This window comes from Synchiropus splendidus, chromosome 14 (assembly GCF_027744825.2).
Source record: "Synchiropus splendidus isolate RoL2022-P1 chromosome 14, RoL_Sspl_1.0, whole genome shotgun sequence".
NCBI classification, from domain to species: domain Eukaryota; kingdom Metazoa; phylum Chordata; class Actinopteri; order Syngnathiformes; family Callionymidae; genus Synchiropus; species Synchiropus splendidus.
The window spans coordinates 17989454-18011880 of NC_071347.1; the positions used below are offsets into that span (position 1 = coordinate 17989454).

Sequence of the window (22427 nt, forward strand, 5' to 3'; positions counted from 1 at the left end):
GCTGTAGGACACAGCCGTGACGTCACGCCCTCCCGCTCCACCCCGCCTCCTCCTCTTCAGTCTCCGCACTGCTGCCTCTGCTGTCAGCGGCATCACATCCGCGACCGCTCGGACATACTGAGGGACTCGTTTCTCTCGAGCAATCTCCTACGGACGAGGAAGAAGAAGAAGAAGCAGAAGCCGAGGCGTCTCTCCCGTCTGGCCACCTGCTTGGATGGATGCTGGGGGGCAGCGTTTGATGTCGCTACGCAGGCTGTGACTGAAGGCTTGCGGCCAGCGGGGGCTGGAGGGGGCATTTCCCCAGGAGCACGGAAGAGACAGACACCTGTCTCCCTGCCCTCGTGTGTCGACTTGCATGGACCCGAGCTCACCGTCTTTCTCTGCAGTCGCTCCGTGAGTCATTAGTGGGAGAAGAAGATGGCGGACAGGGCTGAGATGTTTTCCCTCTCCACTTTCCATTCCCTCTCTCCTCCCGGCAGCAGGTAAGCGCTCGTGGAAATATGGCGAATTACAACGCGGCTCGTGTGACTTTAACGCCTCGGCTGGTTAAAAAAAAAACACACAGACAGGAAGGGCTTGATCGTGATGACCGCAGTGAGACTGAGGATGGAGCAACCTGCGGGGCCTCCTCCTCTCTCTCTCTCTGTGTGTGTGTGGGTCTCGGTTTTAGAGGCTGCTGTTGAGAGCGACAATGGATCATTTCACTGAAAATACGAGGAGGGATACACGGTGAAAGTGAAGGCCAATGATTGATGCTCCGCTGCCTCCTCAGTCACGTCAAGTGCGCAGTCTCAGTGCGAGGAGGAGGCCCACGCCCTTCTGGGTCCAGCCCAGGCAAGGACACCCTGATAACAAAGATGCTGAACTCAGGTTGAGACTCTTTATATGTGTGCACCGAACCGAGCTCATCCCAGCTCTGTCGTCGCTCTCTGGCATGAAGGCAAGCCAGCACTGCAGTGCTGTGGATGGTGAGACCCGGGGAGCTACTGCAAGATCCAAAACACAAAAACCCCAAACAAGTCTGTTCAAGTCAGGGTACATTCAGAGGAGTCTATTCACAAAATGCACTCGAAAACATATGTGTCACACACATCATGTTTGTAAGTATCCAACACAGACTGCTTTAATATTAGTTCCAGTTGCTGAAGAGGCTGTATCAGTTAAACTGCAAATAAATGCAGCAAGACTGTTTAGAACAGACTAAAACTTTAGATGTTGAATTGAGCCTATGTAACCACAAACCCCCTCTTCTCAGCTTTTTTGTCTTGCTTTGATTTTTTAGTGTTTTTCAAAACGCTCATGTCAAATTTAGGGCTTGTAGGAACAGTATTGAGGAAATGCAAATGCCTGCTACAATATATTGTCAGTCATTTAGATATTTATATAGTGTTTCTGGATGGTCTTATGGAGCTCCATGAGCAACCTTTACACAGAAAATATCTTAGCTACCACTGTGCCACCATGCTGTCTTTGTGAAGAAACAACATGACTGCGGGACGCTCTTGTGAACTTCGATTGAGGACTGTAATTCTACTGTTCGTGTGGCATGGTGAAAGCTAGAATAATAGCAAAGGAAGGAAGCTGTTGTTACCAATTGAACTAGGAGATGGATGAAACAATGCGATCACATGGTCTGAAATGGATTTCACCTATGACAAATGATCTTCTCGGAATTTTAATGATCAACTGGGCACTTATTTCACACTGTGGATGTATGTATTGATCCATGTATATAAATGGATAATTTTGAGAAACACATGATATGGACTGCTAAAAACACAGTTCTGTCCACCATAATTACATTTCTTTAGGTCATTATTTTGAGTGATTTATATATGTACATCATAGACGCTGCTTTATCATTCAGATTAGCAGAAATAACATTTCTATAGTCAACACAATTGAGTTTACTGGGCCGAGCATGTGGTGGAGTAGTGCATCTTGCTGCAGAATCATCAAGTTTATTTCTATGTGGAGAGTACATGTATGCCCCAAAGCATGCAAATTGATAACTGTAAGTTGTCCAGTCCTCTCCATAAGTCGCTGGAACAGGTGCCAACACTGCGACCTCTTGGATGGAATGCACAGAAGAAAATGAATGAATGTTTTCCTTACTTACATCCAGTCACTTTCACCAGCCTTTCCAATGATGTTGGGATTGTGTGTGTCCCTCTGCTTGTCATTTGTCCTACACACAGCAATCACATTAGCCTGCTCCCAAAGGATTTCACATCCTCGACCTGCACTCAAACAGGATTCAGTTACGCACTACAGTTTCATCTCTTGGAGGCATCATCGAAGATCAATAGATTTTGTCATTAGATGACCTTAGAATGGTGCGTCGGCCATTACGTTATTTTAAAGCTGCGTTTCTTCCTGACCCGCTCAGCTTTTATCATTCAGGTTTGTCACCGCTTAAACAACAGTGGGAGCGAAAGCAGCCATTAGCCAGGCCCTCCATTGTGCGTTGTATTTGCTACTTTGAATCTGTTGTGTGATTGATTCATGGCAGGAACCACTAAGCGCAATAATCTCCCTTACGTAACCTCCAATAGACAATATAATCCGGAAGTATGACAGACATCCTGTCCTGAGCGCACAGAGTTTAGTATGGACTATAATGTTCCTGGACCTAAGATGTCACTGTCATTTTTCTCATGGAAGCCATACTGTGCAACAAATCACACAGAATAGGGTCAGTAATAAAACCATTTCAATTCGTCTTGTGGACTAAAATTCAGATTAAATGGATAGATAGATAGATAGATAGATAGATAGATAGATAGATAGATAGATAGATAGATAGATAGATAGATAGATAGATGGATGGATGGATGGATGGATGGACGGACGGACGGACGGACGGACGGACGGACGGACGGACGGACGGACGGACGGACAGATAGATGGATAGATTCATGCCTCACTTTCACGCTTTGCGGTAGTTGGAAAAGACAGAGGGAGGGGAGTGGGTGATTGCTACTGTGGGGTAAGAGGCTTAAGTCAAATACATTCATTTTAGCTTAAGCGTTCATCTCTACCTCCCACCAGCCTTTGTATCGTTTCATTTTTAGCCCCTCAGTTTCCAATGGGAAGGTTTACTGTCTAAGAACTGTAGAATTATTACGTGATATGGAGAGTGAAATGCTTCCTGTCATCAGGATACTTCTGCTAGTGGTGTCAGTTTAACATCTGATCATCATCAGACTGAATCCAAATCTACATCATCTGCTTACCGCAAATAAACACGTCATCTCTGCTCTGGTGAAAAAAATGTCTGAGTCTGTGTCAGCTCTGGGTCTAGTAGAGACGAGAGACGTCTTCATTAGGTTAAAAGCATGACTCACTCGTGACTCTGAGTCTACTGCATCATAGATGAAAACCTTGGAAACAGACGAAGAGCGTGTCAGCTTTTGTCTTTTTTAAGATGCTCCTGTTGTTGTGGAGGAGGCAGTGATGGTTGAGACTGAACGGTGTGCTGAACAAGTAGGTTTTTTTGATGAAATGCATGGTAAGGTAAAGGCATCAATACAGAAATTAAATCAAGATGAGTAGACCAAGATGTTTATTTCCACGTACGATTAAATGATTATTATATTCCATTTAACAGTGACTGGTTTTGTGAGGGATCAAACTGAAATAGGGCTGTTACTAACCACCATTTTGGTCGTCGACTAGTCCCTGACTATCTTAACCATTAGTTGGCTCATGCAAGTTGATGTCTGGTTATAGTGTTGTAAATTATAATAAAATGACCTTTGAAATGTATTAAATTGTGTCTCACAGTATAGTGAAACACATCAACTGCCCTGAGTCTAGTCCTCTGACCTGATGATATTTTAAATGCAGAATATACAGTCAATATAAACCCTGAATTATATGGAGGTCAAGATGTAGAGGTTAGTCATGTAAACTCTTGGTTGATGTTAGGTACAGAGGTGTCAGCAGGAAGGTATGATGTGCTTCTTTATTTAGCATGTGACAGTTAAAAGGCCGAGTTGAGTTGGGTTGCGCCACATTGCAACTGTTGTCAAGTCACTCACAAAAATATTCAACACATTCCTCATCGTGGAGTGAACAAATATAGTGACGTAATCCTTCAGGCAAATGGGTTTTTCATTGAAATATTACATTTTGATATCACTGTTTGGAAAGGCTGTAGCCTGGAAATGGTGAGAGATGAAGGCATACTATAAGTGAGAACAGAACTTTTAGAGATGTTTATCTGACCAGTAGTGGTCCTCATCTCTCAAGCAAGAAAGGAGATTTTTGACAATGTCTGCCGTTATTTTACCTCACTTTCTATTCACTATACGATTATCATCAATTCCCCCTCAGAATCTCAGTCACAGTTGCTCTCTTGCTTCAATATAAACACACCCACTCGTGTTCTTGGGTGAAGTAGTAGCTACATCAGGTTTAAATGCTGTGATACTAGGGTTTATCATCTGCTGTCAGAATCAGAATGCTGGGATTCATTACACACTGTTTTTTTGTCCTTGAAGCACACACCTTTCCATCTTTCTGCACGTTTCTTCATGGGAATTTCTAGGTTAATCTAGGAGAAGGGCAGAGCTTAAACACTGTGGGTGCTATAGGTCATTGTATCATCATGTTAGTTTTGGTTGCGCTTCAATCTCATTTTTAGCCTTTGTGGCCAAGTAAATTACCTCCCCATTGTATATTGTGACTCTTGAGGGGCAGTCAAGCTAAAAGACAAGAAAAAAAGCGTTACATTTTTATTCAAATTTGTCACTAAAATATTACAAAACGAGGGGAAAATACCAAAACATGCAGCAACGCTGTGACATTATGGGTTTCTAGAATATATATTTTTGTTTTAGTTTAGTTTTAGTATTTTAGTTTTTGATGAGAATTCTCAAAATATAAAATAAACATTGAAATTTATTTTTGTGGTGGTGAATACTGACTAGGGATAGATAGGCGCTTTGTTACTTTTTCTGTATTTTTTTTTTTTTTTTTTATTAAATGAAACATTTCTAATTAATATCTAAAGACACAAAGACAAAATTGGAGACCTATAAAACAATGTTTTATGTTTGTATTATATTGTATGTTTAGAATCCAAACAGCAATAATAAGACCATGCCTGTTTTAAGTCTATGATATGCACATGAAGGTCTGGTATTCCTCATAAAATATCTTGGGGTACTGTGCAGAGGTTAACGTTTTTGAAGGGGGAATTGTTTAAGAGCGTGGTGATGTAGAAATCAGAGGATGACTGGGATACTGGTTCCGCTCTGTACTCTGAATGACATAAATGGAAGAGCGCAGTTGAGCAATCCAATACAATGAATATCTGAATCCAAGGGAATAGTGTATGTCTCACTCAAATATCACCAAGTGCAGCATGGGTGAATGAAGAAATGCAACAAAAGAAACACACCTATGAAGCAAGTACTAGTCATTCTCAAACTTGGTGTCACGTGACCTGCATCCATACACTGGTGAGTACTTCACCTTCATAATGAAGTGAGACATGTGAGTCAAACTCTAGTGACCGACATAATTTGAAAGGATCACATTTGTGTTTCTGGCACACAGTGTGGTGAGATCAGATTTGGGCAACTTCTTCTCTAACATGCAGCGGGCCACATCCACTGTGGTGAGCAGTAGCAAGTTGAGCTCCAGTTGGCAGTGCATGCTGATGATATTGAGACACTGTGCAGATCAACAGGGAAACAGCGGATGTCAACAAAATGGAGTCGACAACAATGCCACAGAAGCGAACCAGCATTTGCATATGAGGCTTGAGAGCAATAGAGGGAACAGTACATCTAAGCATTTTGAATATCAGCCCAGGGCAAATGCGTTTTTCACATCACTTTGTTGATGCTTTATTGAAAGTTTTCCACCTCCCTTTCACGCCAACAGCTTCATATACAATGCAAACAAGTCTGGTGATAATCGTCCTTCTCAGAAAAGACGCACCGTTCTCGTGTTTCCCTTTGCAGTCACCCACCCACAGACTCCCCGAGGGACATGCCTGAGCCCATCAGTCTCCTGCCTTCATGTTTGCTTTGGACAATTGGGCTGATCAGAGAGGGAGCGTCCGTGAGGGACAGTTGTGACAGTTGGCAATTAGTGAAACCGGATTGAATCGTTGGTGGTAATGGCATCAACATCCGAGTGTGATGTTAATCTGTTTTCACTGGCGTATCACCTAATGAAACACAGTTTTGCCTCATCACATTGAATTACGGTGGCATTTTCACACCGGATAAATCTCTGGACCAAAACAGGTGTCTGTCATTTCAAATATGAACTGTCTCTCCGGGGTGATCTGAGAAAGCCAAAGCTTTCTTCTACCAGCTCAGCAGTTTGTCAAACAGCTTTTATTTTTCGAGGAGATAAAGTTTCTGCATGTCGACTTGTCTTGGCAGGTAGCAGTCGTACACAGCCTCTAAGGTGGCAACCCAAGGAAATATGTAAAATCGAGGAGGTCTGCAATGCAGCATTTCCTGTGACACTTTTGAATCGACTGGTGCGAGGTGACGGTTCACTGCGACTGATGAAGCCCGGATGAGATAGAGAACTAATTAAGAAAGCTCGTAATATAACGGCTCATTGCACAAATATAAATACCTCCATCTTCAAGCTGCATTTAAACTCACACGCTGCGAAATTCAATTATATTAATGCTTTTATTCACAAAACATTGGCATATTCAGAAGCCTTTATATGAAGGTTTTTAAAACACACGTGCCACGTTTTTTTTCTCAATCTGAAGCCAATGAGGTAGATTGAAAAAGCAAATACTAAGACAACTGGTCTCTAATCTGGCGTTGACCTCTACTTACCTCTGAGGGATTCAGACCCCGCAACCTTCTGTGCTTGACTCATCTGTTGTGCCTACTGTGTGTGCATGAACATCTGTCTTGTGTTTTCAGGCCGGCCCATGACATCAGCCTGGAGGAGTTTGACGATGAAGACCTCTCTGAAATCACAGATGACTGTGGTATTGGTCTCAATTATGACTCCGATCCTTACGAAAAGGTGAGGATGTTCTGTATTTTCACCATTCAACAGACACTGAGTATTAAGCTGTTTGGTCTTTAAACACAGGAGGAAGTTTTCATATTCTCTTGTTGGTAGCTGGTCAGCAACGAGAAGACGTGTGATGGGAAGCTGTTTTGCACATTCACTATTTGCATATTTCCCTCTTACATAAGCATCTTCTTTGCTTTTTTTTAAATCTCGCACTACACAGCTTACCATACTCATCCAGTAGGATATTGTCCATAATCCCGAAAATGACAAATCTCAGATCTCTTGTTGCCAAAATACTGAATCCTTTTGCACTCGACCTGCTTCGTACCAGAACTGGTGCTGCATATTTCTTTTAATGTCACATTTTGCATTTGAAATATGAAAATATTTTTGATAGCAAGAGCTCAAAAGGACAGTAGGTGGCAGTGACCCTCCATGACATGCCCGCATAACACGCACACTTAACAAGGAAGAAGCAGAAACTCTTGTGACCCCCGTTAATGTACAAGGTTGAGGAGCACAGGGAGCTTTGTAGATGTACGGTGGCTATCTTAGATGTTAGTTGCTTCTTATACCATTACGTGGCTCTCCTCTTTGGTGACGCACTGAAAGTTACTGTGAGTAAGACGCAGTAGCAAATGACACGTGTTACACGTAGAATGAATAGAGCGCCATCCCATGCCTTACTTGACCTCAACCTCCGTATTGGAAACCTCATACATTAAGATGCCACGCTGAAAGCTGCTTGCAGCGTCAGTATGCAAAACCATGGGAGTGAGGATGTGTTGGCTTCTGAGTTATTTTGCTAGCAGACAGTCAGACAAACCCCAGCAATTGCATTACCATTGGTGTTTGAAATGAAGGTGCCGTCTCAGATGTGTGATATCTGTCCTTATTACAGGCATATTTCCTTTTTTATTTACGGAACTGAAGCTAAATATGGTACTTTCATTCATGTGGGAGGTTGCGTTTGTACTTTGAATACTATATAGCATGTAGTTGTTGCATCTTGGGTATTTGAAGATGAGCCTGAATATTTGCCATGGATTTAGTGAAATGAAGAGTGTTGCAGTCTCAGTGTGAGGGGCCCCGGATGGAGTCCAGCTCGAGGCAACTGAAGGTGTGCAGGTAGCAACTCCCCAAACTCTGTTGCAAAAAAAAAAGTGTGGTGAGTGTGTGTTGCAGTTGTCTGTGAGGGGATAAAATAAAAATATTACTGACATATTTCCCTTTATTTCCTCTGGAGTGACTGGGTTTTATCTGGCCTTAACTTGATGAATAAAACTCCATCCTCAATATTTCTCCTCTTGCATTGTATTGGATGTAGATGGTGTGAGTGTATGGCGTGGAGCCACGGCTGCAGCAGAGGCTGGTTGACCCAGTGAGATTTGCTGCTATGCAGAGACAACCTCCTTCCTTCCATCCTTTCCTCCCCTCCTCCCTACAACGTGCTTTCCCTCTGAGTGTTGCTCAGAGACCGTCGTGTTTCCTCATCTCACTTTCTCACTGACCCTCTAGAGGTGTCAGAGGACAGGGATTTAATGGAGGTTCGCCTCCCAGGGTTAATCTCCTTTTTGAATTTGTTTTTGTTCTCTCATTCCTCCTCTTTAATCCACCATATTACAGATAGATTGATAAACATTTCTGGAAATGGGCTTCAGAGAATGGAAGGATTTTTGTCAGCTGGAGAGGCCACACAGCAGCTCTGTCAGGGCGCACATCAGCAGAGGAACCAATTGCCCGCTTCACTGACATGAAACCACCGCATCGCCCAGTGGGAATAATCTATCTGACATTAGCCGTCAGCACGGTCAGCCTGGTCCGAATCTCTGCATCAGACGGTTCTAAAATTCTCATAGACATGCTGTTTTACATATTTTCATCCTCAGCGACAGCTCATGTCAGATCAAGTAAGCATCAACGTTTTGCTGATGAGCAACAAGGCATTGGCTCCCAATGTCGGAACGATTTGAACACTTGACTCAGCCTTTCTTTGATGTGTAAAGAGCAGGCGATCTGAACAGTCAGATTATCCCCCTGCCCCCAATCCCCGGCTCCGATTAATTCCAATTTGTTAAGGGGTTCGGGGTCTTAATCTGTGCCACTATTTAGTTCACTGCTCAACCCAAGTCACTGGTATAAACATGCAAACAAACAGGCTGCTACTTCATAGTCACGCTGTCTGTTTTCCGCATCGCTTTTCTCATGGGGTTTCTGGGCTGCTAGGAGGAGGCCCTGGGGGAGTCACGCTCATGTCTCTTCCCCAGGAATGTTCCGTACTTCTCTGATGATGATGGTGAAGAGTGCGCCTCATTTTTCTGTTACTTATCTTAAAACTACATAGATAAGTTTTGTTACTTATCTATGGAATCATTTAGTATTTGCTACAGATAGAAAAGAACTGACTGAAATCCCTGCAACATTTCTGATCTTCACTTCCTTCTCAGTCTTTCCGAGTGCTGATCCAACACCATGAGCCTCTGCATTATTCATTATAAGCGTCAGCCCTGGTGGCAGAATCTCAGCTGTGGCTCAACGCTGAGTCGCAGATGCGGGAATGCATGAAGTCCATCACTCTTTAGAATCACTGTGTGCTGTCACTCACACTGCAATAAACCCCCCCTTCCACAACGACGCTAAACAAGATTCATGAAGGGTCAAAGACCCCCTCGACTGTGTCAGTCACCGAACAAAACAAATCCCATTCATGTAAATCTACATTCAAAATATTTTTATTGGGTATTAATAGTCATTGAATACAAAAGACACAAATTAATGAGAGACAAGACACAGTCATTTTGTGTGTACATGATACAAAAACGCACTGTCAGAGTGATGACTTGCAAAGTCAAATGTGGAAGTAATGCTTTTTTTACAGCTCAGAATAAATAAAATTGAATAATAATAAAATAGATAAAATTACAAAAAAAAAACAGAAATAGAAAAGTATAAATAAAAACAAATATCAACCCCAAAACAACCCCTGCAATGTCACTGTACCGCTTCAGTAATGTCTAAAGGTCTAAACAGTTTCATAAAGGTGTCCCGTATTTCATGGAAGGTTTTCTGGGATTTAGTGACAGAATATCTGATTTTCTCCATTTTGAGACAGGACATGATGTCTCTGAGCCATTGGGTGGCCCTCCAGGCCAAGAGTGGACAAAAAGACGTGATGAAAAGATGTGACATTTTTAATCTCCCCAGTATAACCAAATAAGGCGATAGGTGGACTTGGTGTTATCTTTTGATAATTTTGATAAATTTTAAGAGGGAAGCAAAAATTTCAGTCCAGAAAGTGTTCAGACATGGACCCTTTAATGTAAATCAAAATGAATTTTGTGTGGTGGGACTTACTTTCCCTGAAAAAAATGTGTGTCTGGTTTAACATATATATATATATATATATATATATATATATATATATATATATATATATATATATATATATATATATAGATGGAGAAACAGGGAAACAGACGTCAGACATAACTAGTTGACGCGCGCTAAGATCCAGATGCAGAGGTCCAAAGAGCTGCATCTATTTCGCGACCCCTGGTTTCCAGCCTCCCAGTTGAGGGTCAATGTGCACATTTTTAAATGAGTTCCCCGTTGGGATGGATTGGGTGTTGATTTCTGTCGACTGTAACACACAGAACGGGAACGTCAGCAGGTTTGTGAAGGTTGTGTGTGAGCGAGGGGCAGAGCTTTGATTTCACCATTAATCACAGAGGAAAGGGAAACTGCTGCACTAAATCAGCTTTCGGCTTTGCATGGTTGACTTTAAAAGCAAAAAGGAGTGGGACCAACTTGACAGGGTGGAATATAAAAAAGACCAAAATGATGCCAAACTATGCTTTGACTGTGGGTTGCAAGCTACTTTATTGATTGATCTCTGGACAGATGCTAAGCTGTTTTAAACCTCACTGTCACAGAGCAGAGGTTTCCCGTAAACCTGGAGAAACCTGAGAGGCTGCGAATCGATCGGCTGCCATTTTATTGAGCCTACGATTGTCTCTCTTCAAGTCATGATTGCTCTCTCTAATATTTGTGCCTCTGCACAGAATATTATGTTTATTCTTACTGTGTTATATTGATCGACAGTTGGACGGATATGGAATTCATGTATGGATTTTTGAGTTCACCTCGGTCGTTGTGGTTTATCTGCCTTTTAGCTAAATAAAGATGGGTACATTTTTGTTTTCTAGCATCAACACCATAGATTTTTTTGCTTTTTTTAAGGAAGAAAAACCGACTACTTGCAGTCACATGTACATTACATTTCTTTTAATGGGGTGTTAAAGTATTGACTATGTGTCAAAAAGTATTTCCAGACGACAGGCGACTTCTTTTCTCATCAACTACTGCACAGCCAAGCAAAAATAATGATGGCTCCTTCAATGGTGAAGGAGGTTTGTTGTATTGAATGTTTAGATTCTTACTGCGCCATTGCAATGGACATGCTTGCTTGAACGTGCTCTAGACGCAGGGATGCACATGCAGCGTGACCAGCTCTTTATTTTCTGGCTAGCTTCTCTTAATATAACTGCCATCTTGTTGGTATCACCAGGACTCTCTGATTTTGGAGAAGAGCGATCTGCACCACCCAGTCTGCTCCTTCCAGGATGACTTCCAAGAGTTTGAGATGATTGACGATGAAGATGAAGAAGAAGAGGAGGAAGAGGAGGAAGACGACATGGACCCTCCATCCCCCTCTGCCTCCCCGCCTCCCTCTCCTACGTTTGGCACACTAAAGAGCCGTCCCACGACTTTAAACCTCACCACTGCGGTGTCACAGGTAGAAGCCACCTATCGATGTCATAGTACTCACAAGAAATAATAAATAATTATCTTCATGCTAGGATTCATTGAACAACAACAGCAGTCTGTCCCCCAAGAAGGGTAGCTGGCAAGACTCCATACGCAACCCAACCACCCAGGGTATGTTGACACTGAGCTGAACGCTGAGCAACATATACAAAATGATACCCTCCTTTCCAGGCCGTCTGACTCCGACCCACAAGTGTCTGGAGGATGGCAGCCATGTCACAGGCCAATGTCCGGCGTCTCCTGTTACCCAGGCACCTGGGTCCCAGAGCAAAGGTACTCCAGCAACACAGGCAGGGGAGGGCGGGAATCCCCAGTCCCCTCACAGGCCCCTCCTCTGTGACATGGAGGGCAACAGGCGGGAGAGGCCAGAATACGGTAACAACAAGGCCAGCCCAGCCAGCATCAAGCTCATCTCATCAACCATCAGTCATAATAGCTGGTTCTCAAGAGAACATCGCTTTCCGTGGGCGTCATCTCACTCATCATCACAAATGTCGACTGAACATTATGGAATGGTTGTCCGGGTTAAGTTTATTGTCAAGAGAAATGACCTTGATAGTCTTGTGGCATTGTGAGCGGCGGTTCTCTGTGGTCCAAAAATAACACATGCTCAGAACATGAACTCTAAAAGTCATTAGGAAATTCACAATGAAGCTTGGGAGACATGTTTCAGTTCATTAAAGAAGAGATGTTTTCTTACCTGCAAGAGAAGAATAGATGAATATCAGGAGAGACCTCTAGTAACTGTGCTTTTAATGTTTATTTCTGGTAGCAATGCCACTAGTGTTTGGTGGTTTAAGTCGTGGCCATACTTTTAATGTTTTTTTTCCACCTCACCGTTGAAAATGTTTCAAATTTTTAAAGTTGAAAAAATTATATTTGACTACATTAAAATTTGTCGCGTTTTTTTCTAGGCTCCTTCGGTCAGCATAAATCCCACCCTGTTGATGTCAATCAAGCAAAGTCCGACCCGACAATCAAGACGACAAGAGTGCCCTCCGTAGATGAACATTCCCAGTGTTCGGACACCGAAGTGGACCACGATCTGAACAACGGCCACATCCACAAACACCTCAACCGGCGCGCCACAGACACTTACACCATCACCAGTGAGTCAGGAATGGAGCCGGAGAATGACCAAGATCCAGATGGAACCAGTCACTGCTTGTCATCCACCGCCCCCATGGGGGCCACTGACGGAGCCGACACGCCGTTGTCGGATGAGGAGCTGGAGAAGGATTTTGACGTGGAGTTCATGTGCAAGGAAACATATGATATCGTCTGTAAGGAGAGTCAGTCTGAGTATGTGGAGTTTCCCTCGATTGAGCCCTCTGATCCAGCCTCCATGTCCTTGAGCTGCTCAGAAGCAAGGTCCCACAGTGCTCAGTTTCCACCGATTTCCGCGGCTGCTGCCAATGACTCCACATCGCCATCTTCAGACCCGGGGATCGCAGACATGAACCAGCAGGGCTACATGACTTCAGACGTGGACAGGGATCTCAGCTCTCCAGGTTCTGACTCGGACGTGGAGGGCGAGCTGGAGGCTGCGTTCGCTTGTGGGGGTGAGGCGGTCTCCAATATGATCTCCTCCATCTCGGAAACAGAGCTGGATCTGACCAGCGACGACAGTAGCAGCGGACGCTCGTCTCACCTCACCAACTCGATCGAGGAAGCCAGCTCTCCTACATCTGACCAGGAGCTGGACCCGGACACAGAGCTGGAGCAGGACAGTGGAATCGTAGGTCTCAAGGCCTCTTTGTTTTTGGGCCAGCCAGACCCTATCAAAGATGGCTCTCCTCTGCCGTCACCATCTCCTTTACCCTCACCCACCATCGCCACCCCATCTCCCATTGACTCACCCATCCTGCCTCACGAGTCTTTTGATGATGGCCAAGCGCTGATCGGGCTTCAGAGAGTGGACGATTTGTCTTTCGAGCACCAGGCCGACCCTGATGAGACTCTGCCTCCCGCCCAACACTGTGAGGACCGGCTGTCCAGGCAGATGGTTCTGCAGATTGAACCGGACCACGGCCTGGAGAGCTTCAAGCGCTCCTTCTATTTACCCGTAGGACCCAGACTTATGCCGACCGCAGACGAATACGACGGAACCAGTGAGGGGGATTCAGAGTCAGAGAGTGAGGATGACCTGAGTGAGAACTCCGACTCCCCGTGGCTCCTCAGCAATCTGGTCAACAGGATGATTTCGGAGGGTTCTTATCCCATCAGCTGCCCGGAGGAGTGCTTCAAGAGGAAGGTCTCTGTCTCTGACACCATCTCACCGTCGTCAGACATTGGTGATAGCGAGAATTTCAACGGTGATGATCAGGAGAAGAAGACGAGGATGGATGGATCTGTGGGGGAGAAAGACAGGTTAAGAGAGGATCCTTCAGGTGAAGCTGTGGTGGTGAGTTCTTGTGTCTATAAGAAGGATTTGACTGCAGATCTGTCAAGCCCTGTGGTGCTAGAACGCTGTACGGACAATACGGCTGCCAGCGCCTTTTATTCCAAACAGAAGAACTTCTCAGATGGACCGACCAAGAACACCAGAAGAACCGTGGAAGAAGACGAGCCAAACAACGACCTAACAATGCTCAATGAAAGAAAGGACCTGGACTCGCCCAGCTTCAGCGAGAGCATCGTCAGTGACAAAGATGAAGGTCGTGAGACCGAGCCCCGGACCACCAGTCGGTCCTCTGCTTCACTGGAGCGCATCACCGAGGTGAAGAACAGTCTGACCTTGGATATTCCCACGGCGCAGACAAACAGATGCTTCAGCCTGACTTACTCTACAGACAATGATGAGGATGATGAGGAAGAGGGCAGTTCTTATCCGTTCTTGGAGAGCGCAGGAAGTCGACCTTACCAAGAAAGTGAGTTGGAGCTGGACAGTTCACCTCCCATCGATTCTAGTGTGCCGGACCCGCCTGTGTCCGAGCATGACCTCCCACTGTGCGCCAAGGAACTGGTGATGAGACAGCCGAGTGAAGATGATGGACTGGCCTATGACTCCATGAAGTACACCCTAGTGGTGGATGAGAACACCACCCTGGAACTGGTCAGCCTAAGAAGGTAGACTACCGTCGAGTTAGTCATCTGTTATTACCACGTTCAAGTCAGGTTTACATCACGTGCGTTTGTGTCCTCAGATGCACCTCAGTCTTGAGCGATGACAGTGAACTTTCAACGCTCTGTGATGAGGAGCCTCTGGGCACGAGGCAGGTGGGATACGGTTGTGAGGAAGAAGAAGGAAGACCAGAACTGCTGAGTTCTTCTGAAGATTCTTCCCCTGAAGCTGACCTTCCGTTCTCTAAGAAGTTCCTGAACGTGTTTGTCAATAGCACTTCACGTTCCTCCAGTAAGTACGCAGTCAAATATCATAACATGACGTCAAGGTGTTTTAAAAAAAAGTTGTTTTGCACAACTGTTTGGTCATTTGGGGCAATAGGAACCCGCTTACGGATCAGAGCAGCATCCACAGTCATACAGTCTATGTAGCGGTCTGTTGCTCCACAGGCTTTAAGCTAGGATTTTGAAACAGGGCATCCAAAGCCCCGCCCACAGCCTGAAACCCCGCCCACAGCTCATTCACCTCCCAACACACGTCTACAACTGACGTAACAACTTGCTTTATAAAAAACAAGCGGTAAACATATATTTGTATAAAATAACTTTTGGTAAAAATTACTACAAGCTAAATGTCTACAGTTTTGTTCATCTTCTTTTATATATTTCTGCAGGATAACAATACAATTGCATCAGCTGTGTATCTGTTTTCTAAACTTTCACACATTTAAACATCCATTCATTCAAATATATATATATATATATATATATATATATATATATATATATATATATATATATATATATATGAATTGTTTGGAAATAAAATGTCTTGATTCCACTCAAGGACATTAAGTAGAGTAGTCTCTGTTGATTTCATATGAAAATGAAGATGAACGATCTCTGACTGGACTTCCTCCATTCAGGCACTGAATCATTTGGACTCTTCTCTTGCACCATCAATGGGGAGGAGAGGGAGCAGACTCACAGGGCGGTTTACAGGTAAGGTTTGTAATACATCGTCACGTACAAATACCTTCATATCTGAATTTATAAATGCATTATCAGGAAGTTGCTTTATTCTAGTCACACTGCCATTTGCATTTGGATGTGCGAAACATACTGAAATAGTTTTTTTATTTCTTAAATCAATGTTACATATTAGTGAACATTTTCCAGTAAGCTGAACTGCAGGAAAATATTCAGCAAAAGAGAGTTTAATTATTTATTATACATTATTTTGTGAGAATTGTTTTTCCCACATAGGTTAAGCAAAAATATTCACCATGAACATAGCAAGGAGGAAATTCATAACAATTAAAGTAAGACTGAGCAAAAGTCTTATTGTTCATAAAAATACAATGTGTGGATAAAAACAAAAAAACAACAATGAATTTAATTTAATTCAACATCCTTTCATAATCTATCAATGGATATTAAAAGTGCAAAAAAGTGTTGAAAGTCAACAAAGGTAAATGGTTTATAGTTTTTATTTTTGAGGAGGTAAGATGACATAAAATGAATATTGAGCACTCACACTCAGAGTGAAGTCTGTTATATTTCCTCTCTGAATGTCATTGTACTGTAGTCCTCATCATGATTAATGGAAGAGTGAGCGAATAAGTGACTGAGTCAAATGAGAATGAATATCCTCCCACTTCGTACAAAGTAATATGCTTGGGTTTTGGATTCATGTCCTACATTTGTGATACGGCCTTCATCTGGAAACGCTCTGTGTATGAATAAATGATCTAATGATAGGTAAATAATTTATAAGGGTGGGGACAGGATATAAAGGGATAATTGCGCTGACGTCATTGGTCAGTCTGGCTGGGGAGCAGCTCGATCAATACGTGCTGATCAAATTACACAGCTGCTGTGCAGAGGGGAATGTTGCTTTACTGGCAGTGCTGCCCCCTGCAGGTTCATTCCCAGACATGCTGACGAGCTGGAGTTGGACGTGGACGACCCTCTGTTTGTGGAGGAGGAGGAGGACGACTACTGGTACAGAGGCTACAACATGAGGACGGGGGAGCGAGGGATCTTCCCGGCGTTTTATGCTCATGAGGTCATGGGCCAGTCCAAGGAGTTGATGGGTGAGTCAGCAACCCCCCGTGGAAACTCCACTTTCTTCACCTTGAAGTTTAACTTATCACTTCTCATTCGCTTTTGTAGGAATGAAGCGAAATCCTGCCTGGATGGAGACTTACTGTGTTCAGTTCTTGGGCTCGGTTGAGGTGCCGCACCACCAGGGTAACGGGATCCTCTGCGCCGCCATGCAGAAGGTATGCAGCTAGAAACACAGGCGCAGGAATGAGGGGAACCTGATCAATTGTTCTTGGTTAGATCGCCGTTTCCAGGAAGAAGACAGTCCACCTGCGGCCTCCGTCCATGTGTGAGCTGGAGATCAGCCTGCAGGGAGTCAAACTGGTCATGAGCCTGGAGGATGAGTACGACTCGCTTGATGAGGTGAAGACAAATCATCTGTCCAAGCTATTTTTAATCACTTAAGAAGGCAGGATATTAAACAGACTCCCAGTGAGTTTAATTCGTTCTCATTTCAATCCCAATTGTTTTGTTTTCAGTAGTTTTGTTCCCTTCCTTTCACGACAGACATGACACTTTTGGAACGTGGCATCGCTCTGTCCTTATCTAGCAGAAGTGCCTTCTGGCTCAGCTTGTTTTTGTTCTGAAGGCTTGAGCCAGCTCATTCTAACCCAGGGCACCATAGGAATGTTTGAAAAAGGTCAACGGTTTAGTGCAGACCTGGGCAAAGTGCGGCCCAGGGGGATGCGGCCTGTATTTTTGTGGCCCTTTTGACGTCAGACTAAAACTGATATGTTGTAATTTCACCACTTTAGCAGTAAATACAGTGTTTTCTTGTTTGAAGACTAAAATTTTCTTCTTTTCATTGGCCATTTTTGTGTGTTTTTCTTGTTCCTCAAAATACATTGAAGGAATTGAAAATATATTTTGGAAATAAATTACCTTTTTATCTTGAACATCTTGTCCATAGTTATGTTGATTTATATTCAAATTGAGTTCATATGAAATGAAATATGTCAATAGGTTTCATGGCATATTTACACTTCTTAATATCCTTACATTTAATCTTTTTAGGTTCATTTTGTCCTTGTTACTTACTATATATTTTGGATATTTTTCCATCATGTTTTGTTGTCATCGCTGTCTTTCTTCTGATGATGGTCCCTCACAACAACCAAAGTTTCAAATGTGGCCCTTTAGGAGGGCCCACCTCTAGTTTAGGGGAAACTTACACAGGAAACTGAGTATGTTTAGTAGCCTCATATTTTCATTCATTTGTAAATGAATACTTCTACTTACAGAAGTATACTGCTTTTGTCATCCATGTGTTCCAGTCGACATCCTTCTCTCTTAAACCTCTACATTTTAACTTTCGCCCTTCCTTCCTTCCGTCCTTATAGTTCGACCGATGTAGTCACTTCTTCCAGATGAAGAACATCTCCTTCTGTGGATGCCATCCAAAGAACAACTGGTAAACAAAGTCGACCTTTTGTGAGCCGGCTGCACTCATTTGCATCATCGTTGTTTTCTTCGCTCCTCAGCTACTTTGGCTTCATCACTAAACACCCCATGCTGAACAGATTTGCCTGCCATGTGTTCGTGTCCCAGGAGTCCATGCGACCTGTAGCAGAGTGTGTTGGGTGAGCGCGAACAACAAGACGTCCATTATTACGAATGAATTCCGGTTCATATATTTTACATTCACTGGATTAGAGTTTAAGTGCTTCTTCTTCCTCTATTATCAGTCATGTTGGACTGCAGACCTTTAACATTGTTAGTCATGAGACACTGAATTATTAAAGCTAAGTATTATTCATGTTCCGTGGGTGAGTGAGCGACAAATTAAATCACTTATTTATTCATGTATTTGTTCTTTTTCTTTTTATATCCAACTGTCTTTTTTGCCCAAAACAAAACATTGTGGAGCTGCAAAACATCAGCAGCATCTAAACTTTAAAAAAATGAAGTTTATACGCTGGAATTAGAACACTAAACTTGCGATGTCCTTGTCGTATTGTCATCTTCATTTTGATATTTCTCACAGACGAGCCTTCCAGGAGTATTACCAGGAGCATCTGGAGTACGCCTGCCCCACTGAGGACATCTATCTGGAGTAGTCGCCATTGAAAACCACTCTTTCTCGCTCGAGTATATCCGTCAAGTTTGCCACCGGAGGGCGATCCATCGGAGTCCAGCGAAAGAGGTGTCCCTCCGAAACCCGTGTTTGCTCATCACCCTCTCCGTTTCTCTCCACCCGTCCTCGCCGACGGGAGGGATTGCCTGTTTCTCTCATCTTTTTTTATGATATAAACTATGACGCTGAGCACCTGTTTCTTTAAAGTCTCTCTTTTCAAAATGTACCTACTGCTGCGGTTTCACTTTCCGGCGCATGGCTAGTAGGATTATTGCACATCGAGAAATACACATATCCAAGCGAATGGTACGCAGCTCAACAGTCTCCGAAGAAAGGGTGTAGATTTCAGTGTAAATATCTACTTGTTCAATGTTGACCAACTTTCATTTCTACTGATAGTGGAGCAAAGTAGAGCGAGTACAGTCCTTGGTCCCAGTGAGTCTAATGTAACGTGGGTTGTAAATAAATGTATAGAGAGTAGACGCCCAGGCGCTTCATCCAAACTATATTAACTCTCCAACTGAGTCAGTTTTGGTCGTTGGGTTGTGGGTTCACTCGAAGGTGGTGTAAGAGTGGTTTTCAAAATGACCCTGTTCTTTGATCCATCCAAGCAGAGCGATTGGAGCCACGCCTCCTGCAGCTCACTGGCTGCACAGTCACTCACAAAATGGCCCTTTTTTGACTTCCCCAATTCCACTTCAATGATTGCCTTTGAGTTACTTGTCTTCATAGTGAATTTTTCACTGCGTTCTGTTGAGGGAGTTTGAACTTTTTAAAGTTGTTTTTGGCTATAAAAAATGGAACAAAAACAATAATTTCACATTTAACTTGCACCACATTTTTGTTCGTCTTTTCATTGTGGCAATGTTTTAGTTCATATCAATAACTTCTTATCAAACTGTTGAGTTATCTAACTCTTTATCAAAATTAGGATTGCAGATGGTAATTCCACCATCATTAGCTTGTTCTTGTTGTCTATCTGGCTGCTCCACACAGAGTCCAGATGAGGCCAACTTCAACTCATCTGCAACTCAACTTCAACTGGCCTCAGCTTCAACTCATGCTCCTTATAAGGGCGAGTCTTCTGTAGAGCGCCCCGCAAGGAAAGTCTCAGGCAACATGTTAAGTTGAAAATTCATGCGCTAGATTGGTTTGTTACGGCACATAGCACTTTTCTTTTAGCATTAAACCAACGCCAGTCTCTCCGGTGAGCAGTTAGGGGTCCTACCATGTAGGGAGGAGTCAGTGTGAAAGGATCCACAGCAGGTGGGAAAAGACAGTGAGCAGTGAGGCTCTGGCCTCTGTGCCTGAGCTCTGCGTGTGTGAAAGGGGAACTTAAACTGTGTTATTGATCTTTCAGCTCTGACGTGGGCAGTCGGAGGTTGTCTTGCAGAGGGCTCTGACTGGCACCACATGACTTGGCAGTGGTTCTGTTTCCCGATTCACACCAAGTCGTTGCTAATAAGTTCTTTAATGTGTGAGTCCATGTGCAAATAATTTACAGCATCTGCGAGTGAATGATAGTTAATGTCCTTTGATGGCACATCAAAGGAGCGACCAAGTGTTGGTCAACATTGGCAGGTTCACCCAAAAACAAAGGTGTGGTGGAAAGGTTTCTGCACAGTTCTGCCATGAGCACCTCTTAAGTCGGCGTTGGAAAGGGTTGAAGCGAGTGTTTTGCAAGTGTGGATCATTGCATCGGTAGCCACACATGCATTACATGTGCACACATACTTGTGACAAAATACATAAACAGGGCTGTGAGCCTGGGGAAATATTTATTTCACTCATATTACAGCTTCAATTTCTCATTTGACAACTCCGATAATCTGGTTACTTTTGAACCAATCTCTGCTTGGATGGTCAAGTCCAGGCGACTGAAGGCGAAGGTGCACTGAAAAGCCATATACTCTCACAACTCTGACTGTTCAATTGTTCCGTTCACACTCCTTTGCAGCTCAAGTTAATGGAGGATTTTTTTCAAGACGTGAAGGCTGTTTTTTTTTTTAGTCGAGCGATTCAAGTCTGGAGAAAGATGGAGCCTCCTTCTTGTCACGGCATGTTTTAGCTTTTAGCGACACAACTGCAGTCAAATTCTGTCGCCAGTAACACACTTCTCTCAGTGTCCAGCAGAAGAGGACAGTTGGGTGTGACACCGCGTCGGTCCGTTAGAGGATGTAAATACAATAGCGAATCTAAACGTGTGCTGTGTCCTTTCTGTTCTGTATGTTATCGAAAAGAATATGTCATTACAGAAAAAAAAAGAATGTGAATCTTAAATCAGAAAAGAAGAACGTGTTTGCGATCTGCAATAATTTTATTTAAGTGTCTTATGTTTCTATCGGCGTCAGGCGACTTTTTTCCAGGCGGGTCTCTTAGGACACATTTGTGAGACGTGACATCATCAGTGTGCGACACAGACGACTGACCAAACGGTCTGTTGACATTGGGAACCTATAACTGCATTGTTACAATTATAGTCATTGCCTTTGAGCTGCGAAAGTGTGATCCACATCTGAAATGTATCTATTTGCTTCTGATTGTTTTTCTATATTGTTACAAAATATTCACGCAAACACACGCACACAGACGACCTCCCAGCTCAAACATGTCTTAAACCAAAACCTTTGACCTTTACTACATCACTACGATTCAGTAAACTGGTATACGACAGCGCAAACATATCTTATCTTCTATCCTTCAAAACCTGTACAATTGAAGAGAACATGCGATGGAATAAAATGTAAAAAAAAAAAAAAAAAAAAAGACAATTTAAATCACTCTGCCTTGTCATGAATTTGGTCTTACAAATAAAATATATATGCTTGATGTCTGAAATGGTTCTTGTCGTTTTTGGGTTGTTATTCAGGTATTTCTTCATAAATCAGGTGTTAAATTGAGGTTAGTTTCCTGACAAAAGAAAACACCAAAAAAATCCAATTGCAGCAAAGATAAAAGAAGATGAAATGTGTTAAGAGCATCAGACTGAAAATGTATTTGTTTAAAAATGTCTCCAGAAATGGGTGGGCAACATGGCAAAAATATATCATGAATTATTTATTTTAAATAACTGTTATTATTGTTGTTATTATGTTATTATTGTTACAATCTCTTTTGCATGATTTTATTCTAATTTGGGGAACTGTTAGATTAATCCTCAACATTCTTTTCCTCAGCTTCATAACAACAGTGATTCATTATCTCTTTACATTTTGCAGTGCATTATTTTGGTTCTGAATTAAGTTTTTAGGCAACGTTTAAACCACTAAGCAAACTTTGACTGTCTGCGAGTGTCAATAAAGTTTGGAAGTGAGACGTCACGTTAGCTGTTGTCTCTGTTCACTCT

General features: G+C 43.1%; 1 protein-coding gene across 2 annotated transcripts; it reads left to right on the forward strand.

The window, feature by feature from the left end:
* The first annotated feature begins 63 nt into the window (after positions 1–63).
* mapk8ip2 (mitogen-activated protein kinase 8 interacting protein 2) lies at positions 64–19271 on the forward strand. 2 transcript variants are annotated; one of them, XM_053885855.1, is made up of 14 exons: positions 64–482; positions 6912–7017; positions 11579–11806; positions 11871–11949; positions 12010–12213; positions 12753–14907; positions 14985–15193; positions 15828–15903; positions 16825–16997; positions 17077–17186; positions 17248–17370; positions 18348–18418; positions 18489–18587; positions 18992–19271. In XM_053885855.1, exons 1-14 carry the CDS (start codon positions 418–420, stop codon positions 19062–19064), a joined length of 3771 nt encoding a protein of 1256 aa, XP_053741830.1. In that variant the 5' UTR covers positions 64–417; the 3' UTR covers positions 19065–19271. The 2 variants fall into 2 exon arrangements, with proteins under 2 accessions (XP_053741830.1, XP_053741831.1); XM_053885856.1 differs by having other exon boundaries at positions 65–482; positions 12010–12111.
* Positions 19272–22427: the final 3156 nt, after the last annotated feature.

Excerpts from the sequence above, each read along its gene's own strand:
- mapk8ip2 (XM_053885855.1), top strand. The coding sequence starts at position 418 with ATGGCGGACAGGGCTGAGATGTTTTCCCTCTCCACTTTCCATTCCCTC. Across the intron at positions 17,187-17,247 it reads TCTGCGCCGCCATGCAGAAG|ATCGCCGTTTCCAGGAAGAA; the intron begins GTATGCAGCTAG and ends GTTCTTGGTTAG. Across the intron at positions 17,371-18,347 it reads AGTACGACTCGCTTGATGAG|TTCGACCGATGTAGTCACTT; the intron begins GTGAAGACAAAT and ends CCGTCCTTATAG.